Source organism: Melanostigma gelatinosum (genome assembly GCF_949748355.1).
Source record: "Melanostigma gelatinosum genome assembly, chromosome: 10".
Classification (NCBI taxonomy): Eukaryota; Metazoa; Chordata; class Actinopteri; order Perciformes; family Zoarcidae; genus Melanostigma; species Melanostigma gelatinosum.
Window position 1 is genome coordinate 20,661,364 of NC_136643.1, and position 21,788 is coordinate 20,683,151.

Sequence of the window (21,788 nt, forward strand, 5' to 3'; positions counted from 1 at the left end):
GTACAACTGTGGGTGAAACGAATGACATGATTTCTGCTTTATGAAAAATATATATAGGTTTTGCATTGAGGGGATATTTTCCACTTTCGTCATATAACACATTGTAATGTGTTGTTGATGTTGAGAAATGTTCATATCATGATACATGTATCACGACATAATCATTTCTGTCGGCAGCAAATCACAAGTATTGTACTGTGTCCTAATTGATTGTTGCTCGGGAAGTGTGCGAATGTGTTGTGCGCTTTCTGGAAGGTGCAGATTCCTGTTTACCGTACTCTCCTTCACGAGCCGCCGCATTTCTCTGAGTGTACACTGCCACTGGCCCAAATCGTTAAAGAGCCAGAGTGTTAATTGGATCATTTCTGACTCGTTTAGAGGAGTGTAAATGTCCCAATAAATCCCAGGAACTGGCTGTTCCATCTAATTTACTGATGTGATTCAAGTTGTCAGTGGCTTTCTGTGTGCCGCCTTGAGAACTTTCCAGCGTGTCTGCTCTCACCGTTGCTCACTTTTACTCTGCAGCATAATTATGACTGACATTTCTCAAGTGGATTTCTATGACTTTTTTTGGTGAGGGTGGGGAAAGTGTCTGTGGTTTTTCACAGGTTAAGAGCAAGCCTCATTGACCTTTAGAGCTGCCTATTTGAATATGATTAGAAAATGACTGAGTTAAATACCTGTGACATTTCGAAAAGGTGTCGGTTTGGAATTTGCAGTCTGTCGAAACACCGGATTTAAATATAGATTTGAAGCCACAAAGAATTCATCCTGGGTCTACTTCTACTCAGTGAATGCCTGAACCAACTCAATGAAAAGGACATATAAACGTCACATTGGGGTATAATTAGGACACAATAATTGGGAATATGCCCATATTAAGGGCATGGGGCCATTGGATGAGAGCATATCAAAGATTTAATGACAGCAAGTTTCAGCAGGAGTTTCTCAATTAGGTTATTCAAGGACCTTTTAAAGAAGCTGCATTGTCCCAAAATAGCTCTTTATATGCTACCACTCACCCCCAGAAAGTAAAAAACAATCTCATTCACCTAATATCACGACCGATGACATCATTAAGATGCAGCTTTATTTTCTTTTATTTTGTTCATGTAATTACTTCTGCGGTTTCCACGTAATGAAGTCAGATTGCTTTCTTCATTTTGGAACAGCTCTCGATTTTCTGTTTTGCTGTTTGAAGTTCAGATTTCCTCGACATGAATTTCAGTAACGCTCACACAATATTCAACACCGTGTCATTTCCCATGCAGTTGATATTCAACTGTAGTTTCAGCATGCGCATCCTGTGGGAAGGGTGCGCGAGATGGTATCTACTTCAAACATCGCTCGTCATTGAGAAGCTGAATATGAACAAGCTTGTGCGGCATCATCCTGTCAGACATCCATCCGGTTCCACTGCAATATATATATAGGTCACCTCTGCATTCGTCTTCAGTCTAAGTCTCTAAACTTAAGTTGACATGCAGTATATGTAATTTCATATTTAATATTTTTAAAGCCATTTAAACCACTTTCCCAAATATATCGCGAAAACATATAACATGACAAAAAAAGGGGGAAAAAATGTCATTGTCAGCTGTCATAAACAAAATAAATGATGAATCGAATTTAGTTCATTCAGTGACATATTTTGCTGCATGTCATGATTGCCGTGGTGATATCCAAATGTAACTGGTCAATGAAATGATGCATTTTAATGTAGAATAGCTTCGTAAATTGCTAGCTTTGTAAATCACCCAAGACGGTGACGTTCATCGGTGACGCTTTGGCCGAACTAACACGAACTGAGAAGCAACACAAGGCACACAGCCACTGGCGAAAAATCGTTTGTTTTCCTCGAGGTCAGCATCGTTGCGGTTGCCAGATTGGCTCTCCTGGGAGAATTACTGAACAGGAGTGTTATTTGGAAATCGGAAGCTTTAGTAGAAATACTGTGCAGCCCTGGGGAAGTGGTACAGTAGACCACTGTCTCGTGATGATTAAACATTTAAACAGCAGTTACAGAACAGTTCAACTACCAACAAGGGATTAAAGTCAGCCCGGGAAGGACCGGTCAGATTTCTGGATACATTGGCTCAGGCATGCATGTGCTATAGAGTTACAATCAAACAGAAACAAGCATGCTATTGGGTTTCATGGTTAACAAAGAGATGATTCCCTTGGCTTGGGTAAATGCTTCCTCCCATCTCAGCGTGTGTCTAACACAAGGCTGCACGTTGAATGAATGCAAATGTCTGACCGAGTGAGGTGAGGGCTGTTGGACATACGCTGACCTGGCATGCCGGAGGGCACAGATGAGATGTGCTACTCAGTAAGATGAGATTTGAGCAGATGAATATTAACCTTCCACATCCTTGCCCGATAACTTGCAGAAGGCAATGAGCCAATGGATTACACACTAGCTACAACACACTGTGTCTAAATTCAGGCAGCATGTGGCACCTTCCCGGAGTGGAACTGGAACTGGTTGGAGAAATGATTCAATAGAAATTGAGTCATGTTGATGATCTTTTGCTGTGACTTGATGGTTAAGATGAATCCAATCCACATTACTCTTCACAAGGCATCACACAGAATAACATTATACGAGGCGTATGACTGAGTCAACATAAAAAGTAATGCTCGGAAATGTGACATGTTCTTTTTTTAAGGGGGTGTTCTGAAAGTGTACAACATTGCCACAGAATATATTTTATGAATGTGGACAGTGACAATACTCTTGAAAGCTCGTCCTTTCAACTGCCCCTCAAAAGTCTTCACCTTTCTAAGTGTGTAATTAAAGATGATCCCTGTCAGTGGCGGAGATACTGTGACTAAAATTCTGTTAACATTTGCGAGAAGAGATGATGTGAGAGGCCACGCAATTCGGCTTGGGCAACCGGAGGCTGAAACAATTATGTTGAAAAATGGATGGCTCCCAGTTCAAAATCCGAATGTCAGTACTGGGCATTGCTAATATAAGGTGCTGGGGATGACAGAATGAGGTTGGGAGAGAACACCATTCAAAGTAAATGGACAGAATTAAATGCCAACATAGACGCGGAATTATTCCCTCAGTGGGAGGCTAATTGGACTAAAACTAACAGCTGTTAATGATTAGTTGTTTATCAAACAGTTTTATTGAAGGGAAAATAAGAATCACCTCATAATATCATTGCTCTTTAACCTAAACGCGTACATTGCGAAATAAAAGCGTTGTTTATCTATCGCTGTGAATGTGAATGTTGCATAAACACACTTTAATAATAGCTATCATCTCCCTTGCGATGTCTTTGTCGAGGCCTTCTATGTAAATGACCATCCCACACATTCTCCGCAGACATGTGGAAACCGAACCGTTTTTGTCAGAGGGCAAAATTTAAAAGTCAAATAGAAATCAGTCAAAAGGATTAACGGCATGTTTTTATATCAGTGAATCTCCAAAGGCGTTAACTTGCATTAGTCGCTCACATCACTATGTTTAAGGTTCCCCGTTTATGTTGCTTTATTTACTCTAAGTATCCCTGACACCAGGTACCATGCAGACTGAAATACTTTGTTGGTAATTCGGGAAAGTATTATTTTACCGTACGAATGCGGGTTCCTGTGACACTGGTACTGTGCAATGTGCAATGTGATTACAATGCCAGGATATTGAGCAATACATATACTTTTTGCTTTCTAGTGTGTTGATACACACCATTTTCTATCAAGCATAACCTCCCATTTGATGTCTCAAACGCCAGTCGTAGTTTGACAAAAGATAAGACTGCGTTTGCACTGCGTTTCAACATTTAATAAGTTGTGCTTCCTGATGAATTCACCATAAAGTGCAAGTTGCAAACACAAAGGTCTGAATTTCCATCTCTGAAAGTATATTTAACCGGTTAGATTTCAACAGAAGTGATGGAGCATGTCGCTACAGATCATTCGTCAGAGGACAACGTGTTCTCTTGGTTTTGAAAGACTCACTTTGAAATGTTTATTGTTTAAAAAAAAATGAAAAAAAAAAGCTTTTGCTTTATTAGCGGTTTGGCTGCACCTCTAATATTGATCCTCCTGTTCTCAGTTGACTTTAAAGTGTATATTCTTCCCCTTAACAGCGGCTTGCTCTATATTGTTCTGACAAAAGAGCAGCCTTAAGTCTTTGACAGTTTTCATTTTGAGGGAAGAGATATCAAAGAATTACCAAAAACATTTCCAGGGGTATTTTCCAAAGTAATCTAAAGCAGCCACATCAGACTGAAAGGCTGTTTCCGGTTAATTGAGCGCTACATCAGGTGTTTAGGGACACAAATAACCCATCTGGTCTTGCTGTGTGTTCAAAGTGCTTATTCTCAGTGCACACAGGCACATGTTGCAGCCCAGTACCTGGTTGTGATATATCCATCCCTCTTTGATCAGATACGGATACTCTGATCAAACGTATTTAGCCTTTATGTGTTATCTGTTATTATGAAAGCCTTGTTTTGATTCAATAAATCACAGTTGTCTGATAAGGGTGTTGTGCTTGAAGGTTGAATTAGCATTAAATGAACGCTGCGCTGCTTTTTATAGCTACGATTTACTCAGTGACAATTCTCTAAATACCCTTTCTTTGTGAGGCCATTCAACCAAGTACAACATATGTCAGTAGACCTGTCCCTCCCAGTTGCTGCTCGATCAAACTGTGTATATGAATGTGACCGAATGCTAAAATCAGGCTTATTCTCACATGGATAACCTAAGAAATTATATGTAGGGAGTTTTAAAACAACGCCAATGACTCGGTGTCAGCTTGGGTGCGATGTGATCCGTCGTGTGTGCACTGTCTGTGTAATTGGAGTGACATTCTTGCCTCCCTCTGTGTTTGCAGGAGTCAGCTGTGTTGGCGAGAGCGGAGAGTCGGCCAATATGACAGAGTGCCTGCGATGGGCTGGCCCCTTGCCCCCTCAGATCAGAGAGTGCCGGGTGGCTTGCAAGGATGACTGCACTCTAACTGCTTGGTCCAAGTTTTCTGACTGCGCTGGATGCGGCAGCTCCCGCAGTCGCAATCGCTTGCTCACAGGTAAAGTTTCCACCTTTCTTCAACAGATTGGGAGACACAGATATCGCTCAAGCAAACCGTTTCATCTTCACCAGTGGAAAGGTTGGATGAAGTATGAAGTATGAAGTACACAGTATGAAGTAGTAACCTCGTACATATAAAGTAATAACTTTGTACAAATCAACTGCATCCCTTGATCTTCATGGTTGTTGTCAGTGGCAGCAGATTCTCCGTTTGCTGTAAAGTCCATGTGGCTTGACACACATACTGTGATCCAGTGTCACCTGTTGTCTCGTTGTGGCTGTTACTGTAACTTTCCACTGTACGTCAGGTCTAAAGTAGGTTTCTCACAGCTTACAATCTCTTATTTCAGTGCAGATGGCAAATCTGAATTACATGCTGTGGTTGCAGACCAGGCTGGGTACTATTTGTCTTCATGAATATTTGATCAGATGCCGGAGGGGTTGTCGTAAACATATCCTGTCTTCTTCTATACTGCTCTAAGAATCCAACACGTGCAATCAGCCCAGGCTTTGTGGTGGGTTTTATTTGGTAAGAGCGTGGCCGTAATGGTCATTAAAGCTCAGTGTATCGACTTTCACACTTTCTTAAAAATCTGGTAAATTGATGTAAAGCGAATCCACTGTGGGTTTTAAGCTCAATGATGCTGTTAAGGGAGTTGGCAGCTTTCCAAAACATCTGCTTAGATGATACAGCTGTGTTGAAAAGCCTTCTTGAGCCACATTGCAGTATGTTCTGCATGTCTAAACCAAAAGTCCAAAAGATTGTTTAACAACATGCTGTTCAGTTGTGGTGCATCGTGTCTCTTGGATTTCCTATGCTACTACTGAATTCATGCAGAAAACATTGGCGGATACGGTGAACGCTCTAAACACAGCGGCCCTGTCGCTAATACATGGAAATTGAGTTGGAAAATTGTTCGTCCACGACAAAGTACACAAGGGCTATAATTATCTTGTTTTTGTAAGTCAAAACAAGACAGACGTCAGACGTTCCCCGGTTTATATATCATTTTCATCTTGTCATAATTCAACAGCCTCCCTTGTATCATGCCACTTATTACCCATAACAATGGTGTGTTTACAAACAAAAAGGAAAACGACATCAAATGAGCAGCCACGCCTCAGCACTGCGCTACCGTTTACTTTTTGTCAGCTTCTGACACCCCGACCTAACCCCTCCCTTTCTCACACACACACACACACACACACACACACACAAATCATCGGATTTGTACTTTACTTCTTTGATGTTACGCCTCTGATGTTTAATGTCACACGTGATTGTTTGGCTTTTTGTTGGTCTGTTGGCATTAATAGGAGCACAACTGTGTGTGTGACATTCTATCTATATGAGCGCTGCCTGGGTGGCTCAGGAGTTAGCATTGTGGCTTTAAAGCAAGAATGTTCTCGAATCCGCGGTGCTGCTGCCGTTCTGTGAGGAAGTTACATGTTTATCCCACGCAGGTCTCCTCCAAGTGCTCCTATTGCGAGCCACAGTCTAAAGACATGGCGATAAGGTGAACTGATTATTCTAGATTGCCTATAGGTGCGAAAAAGTCTGTCTGTCTGTGTCTGTCTACCGATAGACTGGTAACGTGTCCACAATACACACCATCCGTGCACCTCTATCGCCTCTTTGCCCTGTATGTTCTCGGATACTGTGTAGCAGGCCCACTGGTATCACTGTCTTCTTTCTTTTTGGCTGGCAAGCAGTGGACTGGGCTTATCAGTTCACCTGGTTTTAACCCTATGGTTGTGTGGTCACGCTGGATGTGCAGGCTTCTCAGTCGCAGTGGCAATCACAGCCTTTCTCGATTAATATCATCCCTGCTGCAAGCGACATGATAAACAAATGATGTATCATCTTTCAACAACTGATACTGATTTGTCAATATACTTACAATGAATAGGATAAATGACACCGGGATGCGTGAAGATGGGAAACTTCTTTACCATGTATCAGAATCTGTATCCTGTCAGAGTACGGCTTGATTTGGGTGGAAAATGTTCAGAAAATGAAATTGTTTTTTTCCCCATCGCTTTATTGGTAAAGTATTGAGTTGTAGCTAATTTCTTCTCCTCAGTCAGCATGTTGAATGTTGTATGGGCATTCGAGCGTTAAGTTCTGTGAATTACTTCTGCCACAGATCAGAGAGCAGAGTTGTGTGTGTATCTGTAAGAGCTTTAACTGCAGATAAATGGGTTAGCTACACTATCCAGCTTTGTTCCTGAGCCACTCAAAACTGCTCTGACTCTCTTCTTTGTCAGAATAAGCTTTTAAGTGCCTCATGGGTATCCTTTTAGCTTTGCCTTTTATAGAAATGCTATATTTCTAATGGTCAATCTGCCACAGGGAACAGAATTTATTTTATTTTATTTTATTTTATGGCTCAGTTTTATCTTTTGCTCGAGTGTATTCCCTACTTTATGGCTTTAGTTCTCTCCTCTTCAACTGGCTGATAGTATGCAATTATTCTCTGCTTTTATTTCATGTAATTGATTAAATGTACTGAGTTATATTTCATTTCATGTTATTAAATGGGCCATATAAATGATTAATTGAGTGCTTGATTGGTTGACATCTTCTCAAACCTCCAAGTTAGTTGAGGGAGAAAAGTTACAACAAGTGAAGATATAGCACTAGGCTGGAGTGCAGGGAGAGGGTTTGTATGGGATTTATTATGCACCTATATTTCACAGTCTAGTGGTTTATCTATCAGATATTGTGTTATTGGAGAGCTGGGCTACAATAGAATAGAGATACATGCTCTTTTATGACACGACTGTTCTGGGACTGTTGACTTCTGAGCCATATAAATTGTTATGCGTTGAAAATATAGGTAGCAATATAAAGTCAAAAAATATATATCAGTTTTGCAGTGTTAGCAATATTAATATGCATTATAACTACCTTTAGATAATCTCTTAATTGTTGGAAGAGTTGTTTCTTGGCAGTGTTACAGGGACAAAGAAGACTGCACAGTATTATGGCTCCTAGTGGAGCATCCTCTCAACAAATATCATATCAAAGTTTGGAAAATTACGTTTAATGAAAAATGCATATTGCTATAAGAAGTTGGATATTGCAGTCCTAAATTCAGATATCTGTGGTGCCTGTTGGTCTAAGTGGTGCTGTTGCCAGTAACGTAGTTGTCAAAGTGAAGTGATGTTGCACTGGCACTCGACAATCAACCACCAGCAGTGGCGTAGATTGAACAGATTGTTGGTGAATTGCCATGTGGTGGCAGTGAGTTCACACTTGGTGAAGAATGTTTGCAATCAGAAACAGATGGGCTGCTCACTGGGCACACAGGAGGCCGAGGACACCCAGGGCCCATGAAACGAATAGGGGCGCATGAATAAAGCAGAATTAGCTAAACCGCCGTGCAACTCTTTCACCAGGCCTTGTGTTTGTTTTTATCTGTGTGTTAGATGTGAGTGTCTTTCTCTCTCTCCATCTGGCTAAGGTCAAGGATTTCTGTAGCCCTTTTATTTTGCAGTGTCAAGAGTATTTACTTTAATCCTCTGAGACCGGCAGTATTAAATCTAAAGAGAAGACGCTGACATGAAACTCGACGACCTAATGAATCCATTGGTTCCATGACATGCTAGCTTGTTGGGAAGGGGAATGAATTACGCTCCTAAATTAAGCTAAATTGTGCTGAGGGAAATAGAACTTTGGGTTCTATTGGTACCCAAAAGTCTCCCCTTCACAGACATTCCCCCATCACATGTTGGATGCAGTATCAATGTGTTATTTTTGGCTGTTCTAAAAATGGTATATTTGAATATTTCTGCATACTGGAGTCCTTAAACACTCTTGGAATGGATCAAATAAATTGGGTATGACTGGAAAGCTGAGACTCAGATTCAAATCTGTGTCACAAATGGTATCAACCCCAAAATTGCTGAAACAACTTATGAGACATACCGGGAAGTGCGAATGGGAATGGCTATCATAAACTTCCATCATAATGTTTTGAACCCTTTTACACTTTCACAATTTATTTTATTAATTTCGTTTGGGAGTCTGCTGATAGATGTAATATATCAACAACACCACCGAGCTCAATGCCAACAGGCTGATGTTTAGCAGGTATGTTTGCCATGTCACCATCTTATTAGCACAAAGAACAGCTGAGGATTTGCAAGTATTTAGTCACAAACCAAAGTATTGGACTAATTCATTTGTACCTGATTCACCAAAATGATGACAATGAATCCCCGGGTTTGGCTTTCTTTTCCTTCAGTTGGTCATGTTATCGGTTTGACTTCTTCATTAAAACATCTATCCTAAACCCTCACAATCAGTCGCTCATGATCATCGAAATTACTATTTCACCAACATTTCCATCCAGTCAATCGAACGGTTTAAGGGGAAACACAGAATTTGAAGATATGAATTGCATTCAGCATTAAAAATATGATAGATATGTCAAAAGCGTCTGCCAAACTCCAGTCGAGACGGTTGCATGTGCTTGGATCGTCTCTCTTTATTGTGACTGAATGCACATCGTGCATGGGGGCCAGTGATTCCCATCAAATGCTTTATTTGGTTAGTGTTGACATGTACATCAAGACCCGTCGACGGTAAAATACTCCGTCTTTCTTTCTTTTTTTAAACAATGCACTATAGCAATGCTATAACATGTTGATGTCAGCAGCACGTTGATGGCTGCTGAGAACAGAGCAAGACACATAGCTCTCTTCTATGACACTATTCAACGATGCAGAGCAGACAGTCAATCATGAGAACGACTTTTTTTTTAGCAGTTGGACAGCTTGACAGTTTGTATCTGTTACTTGTCCTGATATTAAAAGTGACAGAGTCGGAGAGCAACACATGCCTTTCAGCTGCTGTACAATTACCTGTACTTTCCTGCTCATGCTCATCGATTAATACTCATCAGATATAATGGACAGGACTAATTATTTGAAGCCTGAAGTGAACTGTATTGAGTGGTTACCTCTAATAGTCTTAATGGAGGTCTTAATGGAGGTCTTTGGAATTAAAAATGAATTTTCCCCCTCATTAGACAAAAGCTCGTGTTTTGGGGTATATGTTGGAAATCCATGCTGAAACAATTGCTGTCTGTCCACGGTGCATATTTCCTTACATTTTTCTAATATTTGGTACCAAATTCTCCATCAAAAGAAGCATCAGCAGATCATGTTTTGTGGATTTTAAGGCTGAGTATTGCAAAATAATAAAAAAAATCAAAATAAAAAATCTTGCTCTGTTGGAGTCCAGTTGCTAGGGGTTATGGGAAATGCATGAAATTATTCAGTGATATAAAACAAGACGAGACAGACTGAGGGGAAAGCGGGTACACCCAAAAGAGAATCACAGCACTGAACATTACTGACTAATGATATAACTGTGATATCTGTGCAGCGCTACATCGTCTGCCGTTTCTCCACCGTCGTCAACCCCCAGAATCAAAAAGCTCTCTGTGCACCGTTTATCATTACTATTGAACAGCAACCACTGTGTGCTGGTGAGAAGTCATGAATGTAAAAGAAAGGGAGGGAATGAATGTGCATCCGAAGACAAAAGGCAAGAAAGGAAAGAGCTTTTCTTTCTTTCATACTAAAGATTAGAAATACAGAATTGTTTTCTAGTTGAAAAACACAATAATCTTATTTGTATTTTGTATTCTACTTGCACAGAATGTGTTGTTTCTTGTAGCAAAACAGTTACTCAGGTCTAACCTTCAGAGAGTGTGCACCATTCCCTTAAGGGGCTTCAACATAAAGAGAACAATTAAAGTTGAATATGCTTTTAAATAATTACTCCTGGGGGTCATTTAGAGTGCTATTTGAATATGCATTACAGGCAGAAGGGTTTCCTTGCCACTGGTCATAGAGCACTTTTGACTGATTAGCTTTTAATTTGTTATGATAATTTCCTCTCAATAAAATAATATCAGGGAAGATGAATGAATGCAATGCAATGAATCCAACCTCCATACAGTGCTGTGGCTGTAATGTGTGTTATGTAACCAGAATTCTTTGTTTCTGAGTTTATAGTTTGCTGACTGTCGAGTTCGCTGACCTGCTGGCATTGTAGTATTTTTGAATAATTCATCACCCATCCAGGGCACAGAAGTTCTCCATTGTTTTGTCTATCTTCTCCCCAGGTCGCAGTAAAAAGAAGGAGCATTGCCTGAACAAGGAGCTGTACCCGCTGGAGGAGACAGAGATGTGTCCCTGTGATGAGTTCTTGTCCCAGCCCTACGGGAACTGGTCTGCATGCATCCTCCATGATCTTTCGGCTCCGGGGTCGCTGCAGGGCTGGATGAGCCACCGGGAGGTGAAAGAGTGTGGCCAAGGTCTGCGCTACAGAGCAGTGGCCTGCATTGACCAGCAGGGACACCTGGTCAACCCCACCCGCTGTACCGACTCAGGTAGGAATCACAGAAACATACTACAGGTACTAAGACAATTACCAGTTTTCTTGTTGGGAGGATGGGGTTATTTTAGTTTCTTTAGCTCCAACAAATCCAACCAATCAGTGGTGTGACGTCCCAATTCTTAATCACCCCGACCAAGATAGTTCAATAAAAAGCACATAATCACTACTTGCCAACATAGGCTTGACATTAACATTCAGAATAATCAAAAATTAGTATATAGGTGAAACCCTTATGTCATGTAATGCCATGTTGTAGCTGGTTATTTTAAATGTTTAGTTTCTATCTTTTTACTATGTTTATGCATGTTTCAATGTAAAACACAGCTACGAGACAGCACAAAAACTAACTAAAAGTATTCAGTGTGAAAACCATTAAACAGTTTTACTATGCCAAGTTAGCACAGAAGGAGACGCTCATTAGTCCGATAATTACATCTTAGTGTCAAAGTCAGCAAGTCCGAGGTCTGGCGGAGTGTAAGCTGGTGGCATGTCTGTCGGACATTATTATTGTGATCCTCGCTGGAGCCGCTGAGCAAGTCTGAACGAGGCCTCTCCCTCCCGTCTGCCAATGTTCGATTTCAGGCTACATGGTGGAGGTTTGCCACATCCCTTGCCCCCTAGACTGTAAGCTCAGTGACTGGTCAGCCTGGTCAGCCTGCAGTGCATCATGTGGCAGTGGGTTGAAGATCAGGTCCAAGTGGCTCAGGGAGAAGTCTTTCAATGGAGGACGCCCATGCCCCAAGCTGGATTTGAAAAATCAGGTAAGGTGTGCACCAGTCCTTGTATATCCACAGCAGCCTGTACAGTACAATAGGTAGATACATTGTGGAAGGTAACTCTTAATGTGACAGCATGCGGATGTCTATGTTAGCAGTCTGTCTTTAAAGTGGGAATCCTTAACAGGCATTTGGAGCAATTGTTTGGATGTATTGGTGTCCAACACTTACTCATGTACAGTTCATGGACATTAGAAAATTGTGTTATAGTTTCCATATGGCGACACAGCAAACAAGGTTCACCTCATCATCCATTGACATTGTTCTCAAATCGCTTCTTCCCAGACTTGATTGTTTCCAGGGGCACATTTAATGAATGCAGATGAGGGCATTCTACACTCTGAATCCACTCATTTTCACCACCATAGTACATGTAAATAGGGGGGCCATGCTAAATGTAGACAAATGATATTGCATAATTCTAATAGTTTCCACCGTGCCCCAAGTTTTACACAGCATCCTCTTCCTGGGGTCATTAATATGGTGCAAGCTGTAGTTTTGCATTTAAATGTGTTGTACATCTCCAGGATGGTTTTGGAAAATATTGTCCTCCAGCCCCGGTTGTGTTGCTGCCCAATGCTGTCGCGTAAATACACAGTGGAGTCGTTTCATTCTCCTCACATTTCAATGATACGGTTTATCACCCATCTGCCAGTGGGACTCCTGGGTGACCTGTTCATTTTCTAGTGTCTTCAGTCAGACCAAATCATTTCCCTTACAAGACATGCCCTTTCCTTGACATTAGAACAGGGCGGTGTCAAGTGACAACAAGAGGGGGGGGGGGCAGAGAGTGAGAAGTGGACAGATGGGAGCTTTTGATATTCCATCGTCAGGTTTCATCCGTACGTAGCTAACCTCTCATGGGGTTATGGTTTAAATAGGGGAAGTGTTTTATGAATGCCGCCTGTAGGCTTGAATGGGCTTGAAAGGACACTTAAGTTTGTAGAGGTCAGTGTGGAGAAGAGGCTGTGCGGAAAATATTCCACTGTGTTGTAGTGGAGATTTGTGTACAGATGGTTAAGTGCCCACTAACAAGGTCTATATGGCCCCCGTAGTAATGCCCCGCAATAACCCTCGCCATTGAAATTGAAGCTATCTGTTGTCAAAGCCCTCGTGGATTTATCCTGAGGGTGGACAAGGCCTCATTGTTAACATTATCAAATTGGCCAAGTACATCTGTCCGAGGTGTGGGTGGAACAATACTACAGAATGACCTCTACTCTGGTTCTAGCAGGCATTGCTGTTGTGTTTAACAAGGAAAGTCCTGGATGGTCACAAGCGACTTCTTGACAGGCGTCTTAAAAAAAACCTGCTTTCTCCTTCAGCCGGTGCACGTCACTGCTCAGACCTCGTCCATTTGGCCTGTCGTACTTCATTTAGTCTCTCTCGGGATGCAGCGTAATAAAGAATATTCACATTGCTAATGGGCCTCCTCCTCTCTCACACACACTTGCTCTTTCGTCGCCCACTGTGAACTATTCTCTGACCGAAGTGTGGCCTCGCTACCACCAGCAGATGTTTCCCCTCGAGCCACGGCCAGAGGTGATCTGGCTTGACAGTGATGAAATTTACAGTGCACCACAACTCATCCTCTCAATCACATGGTTGGGTGAGCAGGTAAGATAGGGACAGAGATAGGGAGGGAGATCGAGAGAAAGAGAAAGTGCCACCATGAAAATAACGAGCGAAAATGGCCACGATGTCGAACAGACTGTGTAGGAGTTGGGCCGTGAAGTAGACTTTAAACACGTTGTTAATGGGGTAAGATTTTCTGCATTGGTAAAAGACGATCAAAAACAAGTGTTATCGAGATGAATAATTCATGTATCACCTCACCGAGAGCCTGTCATTGTGGATCTCTTGGGCTCCCTCACCCAGTGTACCTGTGGAAAAGGATAATTAAAGAACTGTCATTCAATGGAGCGTTTTATATAAACCCGATATCCTTTTCAGTTCAGCAATTGTTTCATAACCGATTTACAACTGTAATCAGCATAACAGGCCTGTCAAGTTTGATTTCCGCAAACGCTGAAGCGAACAGGACAGTCCTTATAATGACTGTCCTGTTCTTTATTAGATTCGGTGAAGTTTACACTCCACAAGCCATCACAAGACTTTTCTCTTGTAACATTAAAAGTAAAACGTGCTGAAAATGCGTTAAAAAACATCATAATCTGTCTTTCTCTGACAATGATGTGAGCTAAGCAGACCCACAGCGTTCCAGAAAAACAGAAAGTAGAAGTGAAGAAGAAGGGTTCGGGGAACCGTCTTGTTTAAGGCCAGTTTGACAAAACATGTCTGTTACGCCTGTTGAGAAATACTTGTACGTACTTGTAAAACCTCTATTTTAATATAGTCACACTAGGGCATCTTTATTTCTTATCTCCGCGGTCTACTTCCGTGTGAGAAGTGACATGTTTCAAAATATTTCACTTCATTTCACAAGTTCTAAGTGATTATAAATGAGCGAGGGTGTGCAGGCTGTTTAGTTTCTTCAATGATAACGCATGTGTCTGTCTGTAAAACCTTCTGGTCTGCAAAAAAACTTTGTCCATACCCTGAGAATTAAATTTATACAAAAGTAACAGCAAATATCCAAATGCTGATAAAGTAATGGATCTTGACAGATATATTTTTACAGTGTAGCTATTTCTAGCCCTTATTTAAATACAGGCTGCCCTGTGAGAGTGCTACAGAGAGAGCTCACCGATGGCAAGGCACAGCAAGGCAAATCAAATCTATAATTACAGGAGACACTGCAACTAGTGTTTGCCACCAAATGCTGAGATATCACGTGATATATGCACTAGTTCCAAATAATATAACAGAACTGTCTTGGCTGTCAGACGCTGTGCCAGTCAGATTGCTATTTTTCATTCTATTAGCGCCTGGCCTCCACTCTATCCAGACTGGACCTGTCCTTTTGAGAAACACCCTTCCTGCCCACCTCCGAGGCTCCTCTACCATATGTTGTGTGTGGTGGGAGGTGTGTGTGTGTGTGTGTGTGTGTGTGAGAGTGACAGAGCGATCTATAAGGTTACAAGACAGGTGGCGTTGTTTGTGTGTGGGTGATGAGCTGACATTGGACACAGATGAAATGCATCTCACCATTCTCTCCTTTCTCTTTTGTTTTTCAGCTAATTCTCGTGTTATGTAACTGATGCAACAGGAGGACAAACGTTTCTATATTGTTAAATATGTTCGATTATTTTACTGTCATTAATATTGCGTTGATGGTTAATCTTTGGACTTTTGCAGCTGTTGTGTTTTTTGTCCTTAAAAACAGATAATAGGTGTTGAGTGGGAGCATTTCTCCGATTACAGTTTCTATATCTTTCTGTTCTTCGGATATCACTTGCTGCTGTCACTGTATGATCCTCATTTACATAGAACCACATCCTCCGACAGAATAGAATACAATCAATGTGTTGTCCACTTGTGCTGTTGATCTCCTTGTTGCAACTGCAGGTCAGAGGGGTTGAGGTTGGTTGAATGAGATGCTCTGCTTGAATGCTTTCCGTTCTACTGATGACTTTCGCTTTGTGAATACTGTGTAGACAGAGATAATGTGTTTTGATTTGAGAATGAAGACTCTTATAAGTTTTGCGGCTATTCGCGCAAACTCTGTGTATCACATATTGAACGTGGGTTCAAGTCATGTGTAAATACTCGTGTTGGGTTTTGGCACGAATGAAATTGTTAACCGCTAAGAGATGCAGCACATTTTGTAATACATATAAGAACATAAGATAAGACAAGATAATCCTTTATTAGGGACATTTACAGGATTACAGCAGCATACAGCAAACAAGAGACATAGTAAAAAAACACAACTGCATTATCTGACCAAAGAAAAACACCGTTCCTTTCATGGAAAGCCTGGACGCTTCAGGCAGACGATTCAAGTGAAGCTCATACCTAACCAGTATGTCATTATCTACAATATATGCGATGCACCTTTAGGTGGTCTGTTGAAGCTGTCTTGCTCTCCTAATTATGTGTCCTTCACCTATAGCTGCTGATGCTTCGAATAGATTTTAATCAGCATGCCGACATTCTGACCACTTCTGAACAGAGTTATCATGGACATAATCATGTGTGTGCGCTCCACATTCACTGCTGCTGACAGTGTTCTGCGACTCTGAGCGATGACCGATTGGATATTGGCGGTAGCCCACCAACTCACACTTCAAGGCAGAAGTCTGCCTGTGCTGTAGGAGGCCTGGGATCATTGTAACTCTCACAAATTGTTTCATGCACCCGTATGTATCGCCATTGTCAGCGCTGAACCAAATTAAGAAATTGGTGCTTTGCTTGGATGTCTTGGCTCAGTTCAGCTGGGTGTTTGTGTACTTGGCAAATGTCAGTACAAGCTGTAAGACTGCTGATGCTGCTGGCTGTTTATCTCAGAACACTTTGAGTTTTGCTGTGGTGCCCGTCAAGGTGAACAGGCTGTTATAGTGCTGCTATTTACCAATGACTCGTCTTTTTAGTTATTTCGTCTTTGGAAATATTTTGAGATGATTCATGCTAATGGTCAAACAGCATTATCTTGGTCTGGCTTGGTAAACTGAGGTTACTAGTCGAGGACAATATTTGCAAATTGACTTTAAATCTTTTAAACATGTTATTGAATTGACTTCATGGGAAACACAAATTCAGATTGTATCCACACGCTGCTGTCTGTTGTTCATACATCATGAATTAGATCCAAACTCTAGTTCAACTTGGATTAGCTGCTGGACTGTGATCACACTCGATGAACTCACGGCCATCTGCTGTTTATCACTGCTGCTTTTCAAAGAGGAGATGTTGTATGCTCTAAGCCAGGGGTGTCAAACTCATCTCCACTCTGGGCCACATCAGCATCACGGTCGCCCTCAAAGGGCCGGTTGTAACTGTAAGACTGTATAACTAACTTCTCCCTAACATGTTGTTAAATAACTCGCTCTGCATTTGATTGTTGTTTATTCAAGTGTAAACAGATTCTACATGCAGTTATATAAATGAAAAATGATATTTAAACACATTTCTGTTATTATAACATAAATCATTTTAATTGAGGGTTAAGAAACCCAAGAGCTGCTCACTGAGAGTCAGGTCTGATGAACATGGATAGATGATGTATCCGTGTTGTCTGTGCTTTCATCAACAGTTCATTACAAACACAAGTACCTGCTCGTCTCTTAGCTGCTGTGTTGTTAGATTGCTGCTAGTTCATGAACTCGGTCTGCGATGGTGTTTCTTCACAAACTGACATTTGTAAAAGTCTGTATCTGGTCGGAGCTCTGCTCGCATACCTTCAGCATGCACACTGGGCTGTAGCTGTGTAAATATATTCTGCTGTGATTGCAGTCTGCCGTTTAATTCTTGGATAGTTTGATGTTTTTCTTGGAGGCTAAATTTAGCTCCGTGTTTGGTGTCAAAATGCCGACGTGAATCACCGACACGCCTCATAACACAGAGGACAGACCCGTTGTTCTCCTTGAAGCACAAACATGTATTCACTTTCCCATCTTTCATTACATTGTCTTCCCTCTGCATCAATTTTTGTCTTCGTGGACATTTAGGGATTATTTGTCGATCTTTTTCAATCGTTGGAAAACCGCTTTTCGGGCTGTTGCCTCTCCTGTCCACCTGTTGTGATAGTTTTAATGTCGGTACACAGACAACATGCTATCTCATAATTTCAACTTTCTATCTCATAATTTCGACCATGGGGATACTTTTATTATAAAGTCTAACTTTTAATTATTTTTCCAAAAAAATAAAAAATCTTTTTTTTTGTCTATCTCAGGCGCCTGCATAGTGAGCTCACCCATGTATCTGCTGGTTTCATACCAGCCATGTATCGTTCTGTCTCCTTTCCACATCTGGAAGGTTACAAATGCAAAAGCATTCAAACAACTCAGTCATAGCTGTGTCTACCGTATCCGGGATGCACGAGAATAGAGGGAGACTAATTTAGGATTTTGTGGAGCATAACCCTTAGGTGGACCTGCCTCCAACTCAATGTTAAAACCAAGGAGCCGTTGCTGGACTTTGGCCTAACCGTTGGAAAATTTGGATTCTGTGTCTTGCTCAAGTACCTGAGGACTAGACTGGTCTCGTCTCGTGAGACCAACTAATGAGTGAGTTCGGCTCTGTCCTGCAGTGCTCTTTGACTCCCCTAAAGTATGTGGATTTGAATGAGCCAGTGATGAGCCAACTAGCTATGCGCAGAACCATAAGAGCTGTTGGCAGCTCCTTCGGTGCCGGGATGCTCCACATACAGTATGAGACACCTCCTCCCTGCTGTTCTGAGGCTCTGCAAACACTGCTTCCCTCAGTGGACCACAATAACACCTGATTATAAGACAACCATAACATCCAGGTGCTTTTAACTGTATTTAACTTCTTGCTCTGCCTCACCACCATCATCATTATCGTAGTGCACAGCTGCTGTTCAACAATATGCTGCTTTGCTTGTTGACTTATTCAAGTGCAAAGTTGAGGTTTTCCAATAAATAAGCACAACTCTGTTGATTAACTTTGTCCCTTTCATTTTTAACAAAAAATGATGTTCTTGGGTTTTAATTGACCTGCTCATCTGTTCTCTTCTCCACTGTAGACGACTCATTCAAGTTTTGCAGTTAATTCACAAAGAATTAATTACTTGTATCAACTGGTTTGGTAAATAAAATATGAATCACAGGAGCGTGGGTGAAATTGAAGTGAAGAGGCAACATCAGAAGTGAGCATTATTCAAGGACTATAGCGTGTAACAAAATGTACTTTTGTTTTGTTTTCATGATTTTTTTACTGCAAGACAGAAGTCGGCTGTGTTCTCACTGAAGATAAGTGGGTTCCCAAAGAGACATTTGGTGTCATCATCTGGGAACCATTACCATCTATAGCAGATTACATAACAGTCAAATCTTCCATCCATCTGCATGCTGTCCATCTGTCAGTAGCCAACAACAGCCAATAGAAAGTCTAAAGAATGGATAAATCCCAAATATCAGAACAAGAAAAAAAGAGAACACATGTTCTTGTTTTTACCCGAGAGCACACAGGCGCCGAACTCATCTCTCTCCTTCATTAGGACAAAAGGCTTTTGGAGCCAACTGCTGATGGAGCTACCTAAGGCCAATGAGGTGTAATTAACGTAGAGCAGTGCTTGGGCACGTGTTGTTCTCCCCCTGTAGGCCCTGGGCAAAAAGCGAGGTGTCTCCTTGCATTACAAACATGCATATTGTTCAGGCAACCTGAAGCGCTGCCACACAGGTTACATTTTGAAGCCTCTCTATCTTCTTTAAAAGCCTCCAGCTACCCACACGGTCCGCAGCATTTAATTCAGATACAAAGGTTAATCATAGCTTCTATCTGCTAATAAAATTGTAGTTAGTGGCTGGGCGAATATTAAACACATGCTCATCATTTCATACCCGGGAAGGATTTTTTTTAAAGACACAATTACAGTGAACTTTGTAATCTAAAAGCTCTAGTTTTTACTCACGTTACATTCATCAATCAATGAAATATACTTTATCTGTATTTATCAAGATTTGACCGTATAGTATTTGTGGTTAACACTAAAACATCCAGATATGCATTTCTCTTTACATTTCATTTTGGTACTAAATGATTTTTTAAGAACACCTTTCTTGTGCCAAACACACACACAAAAAAAAAAAATACAATCCGAATAAAACAAGATTCGGACAGAAAAAAGGGCCCGGATGGGGCTGCAGGTGTTGTGGCTGTGAACTGTGTTGAGACTTTCCCAGTGTTTTCACTGCTTTTTTTTCATTGAAGTACACATTGCTCATATTGAAACTGAGAGGAGAAGGGTTAGGGGAGCTCATTCCCAAATGTTTGTCGAAGTATGTGACGAAGATCTTTGACCACAGCTGTTATGAAAGGTGGACGCAGGGTTAAGTGCCTCCAAAATGTCTTCGCTAATGCACTCCTGTCTTGCTGAGCTGTGTCCTGGTAATGGATAACAAAGTAAATGACTAATGGAAATTGTTTTCGATCTAGAATCTGAGCTTGATGGCCAAATTATTTGCGTAATTATGGAAAGCCTTGTAAGGTTTATTGACGTCCTCTGTGGTAAGAGACCTAATTGGTAGACAGTAGGAGACAGAGAGAGTGTGATATACAAACCAACTCAGTCATCAAAGATCCTAATTAATTTTAGAGCAGTTAAGGTCGTGTATCTGGAGTCAATGGGTGTTATAGGTTATAGGCCACTCATAACATGGAAAAACTAGAAAGCTGCATTTGTAGAGTGCAGATCTCTGCCAGGTGTGTCTACAACGACCACTGCTATCATGATTGATGGAATGAATACAAACCATAATTGCCCTCCGTCTAGACTACAAGCGTTGCAGATAAACTTTTCACTCAAACGTAACAGATACGCAACAGAAAATGTCAGTCCGGCTCTGTGTTTAGTCTCCTAACCTGTTATTCTCATCTTGATCATTTACAGAGGCTTAGATTCATTTTCAGCATCAACAAGTAGGTGTCTACCTCAAAGGCATTCATCCAAATGGCTACATTTTATACGTTGGCATATTTTCAACTTTTGGTACATGAGGTTATTGGAGAGGTCATCATCACACGTGAATAGATCCCACTGGTTTTTTTTTTTTTTAGAGGAACCAATATTTTCTAACTCCTCCATGGGCCTGCTGACACTAATAGTGCAGTCTCTTTGAAGCTGTGATGACTCTATGACAACCAGAGACATTTAGTGGCTGCGGTGGCAAATCGTAGTGACTTAGTGTCTGCCATCACTGTTAACTGGAGGCTTTCAGCCAGATGCTGGAATGGTTGTTTGTATTTACTTATGGTTGGTAATGGTTGGTAAATAATCGACACAGATGGCTATGCATATAACATTTCTCTGAAGGCAATTTGAGGGCTTTTACAAGGAGACCTACATGTTCTGTTCTTGTTCTCAACAGCTGCTGTCACTACTAAGCAACCACGACACATTTGACTGAGACTCGCCTGTTTGAACACACCATTGTAGGCTACGTGTTCTGTTTGTGAAACCGACCCAATGATAATTGCTTTGTGGTCGCAGGTTGCCCTATTTGGAGCAGCTAATGTATGCATTTCTCAATTACCACAGTTAGTTGATTGAGTTCATTTATTCCGTGAGCCCCTTGACAGTGTCTTAGCCCACTTACGATATAAGCTGGCAAGTTGAAGTTGGCCACTACTGGTAGAGCAGCTGAGAACTGCACAGATTCTTCCTTAACTCCTGAATATCATCAACAGTAACGTCAGAGAGTAAGTAATGGTAAAAGTAGAAAATTGCACACAATTGTATACAATCGCAGCTTGTTTACTTCTTCCATTTCCTCTGATTTTTGTATGGAAGAGAGTGCTCCTCTTTAAGGCTTTCTGTCCAATTTTCTTTGTGTTAATAATAACAATGTGCCATTCCTGCAGGAGGGCTTGTTGGCGCTTTGCGTGTCCTGTTGTTGTTAATATGGGGACGTATGCACACGCGTCATCATGTTGGCACGTACAGTGTGTATGTGTGTGTCTGT

General features: G+C 41.3%; 1 protein-coding gene across 1 annotated transcript in view; it reads left to right on the forward strand.

Annotated features, from left to right (window-relative positions):
- thsd7ba (thrombospondin, type I, domain containing 7Ba) overlaps window positions 1-21,788 on the forward strand; it is a gene marked incomplete at both ends in the record, with an annotated part of 97,057 nt that overhangs the window by 56,376 nt on the left and 18,893 nt on the right. The window contains 3 exons of the mRNA XM_079276516.1: window positions 4,856-5,047; window positions 11,190-11,456; window positions 12,047-12,225. Of these exons, the coding sequence (XP_079132642.1) occupies window positions 4,856-5,047; window positions 11,190-11,456; window positions 12,047-12,225 (638 nt within the window). The remainder of the gene's footprint in view (window positions 1-4,855; window positions 5,048-11,189; window positions 11,457-12,046; window positions 12,226-21,788) is intronic.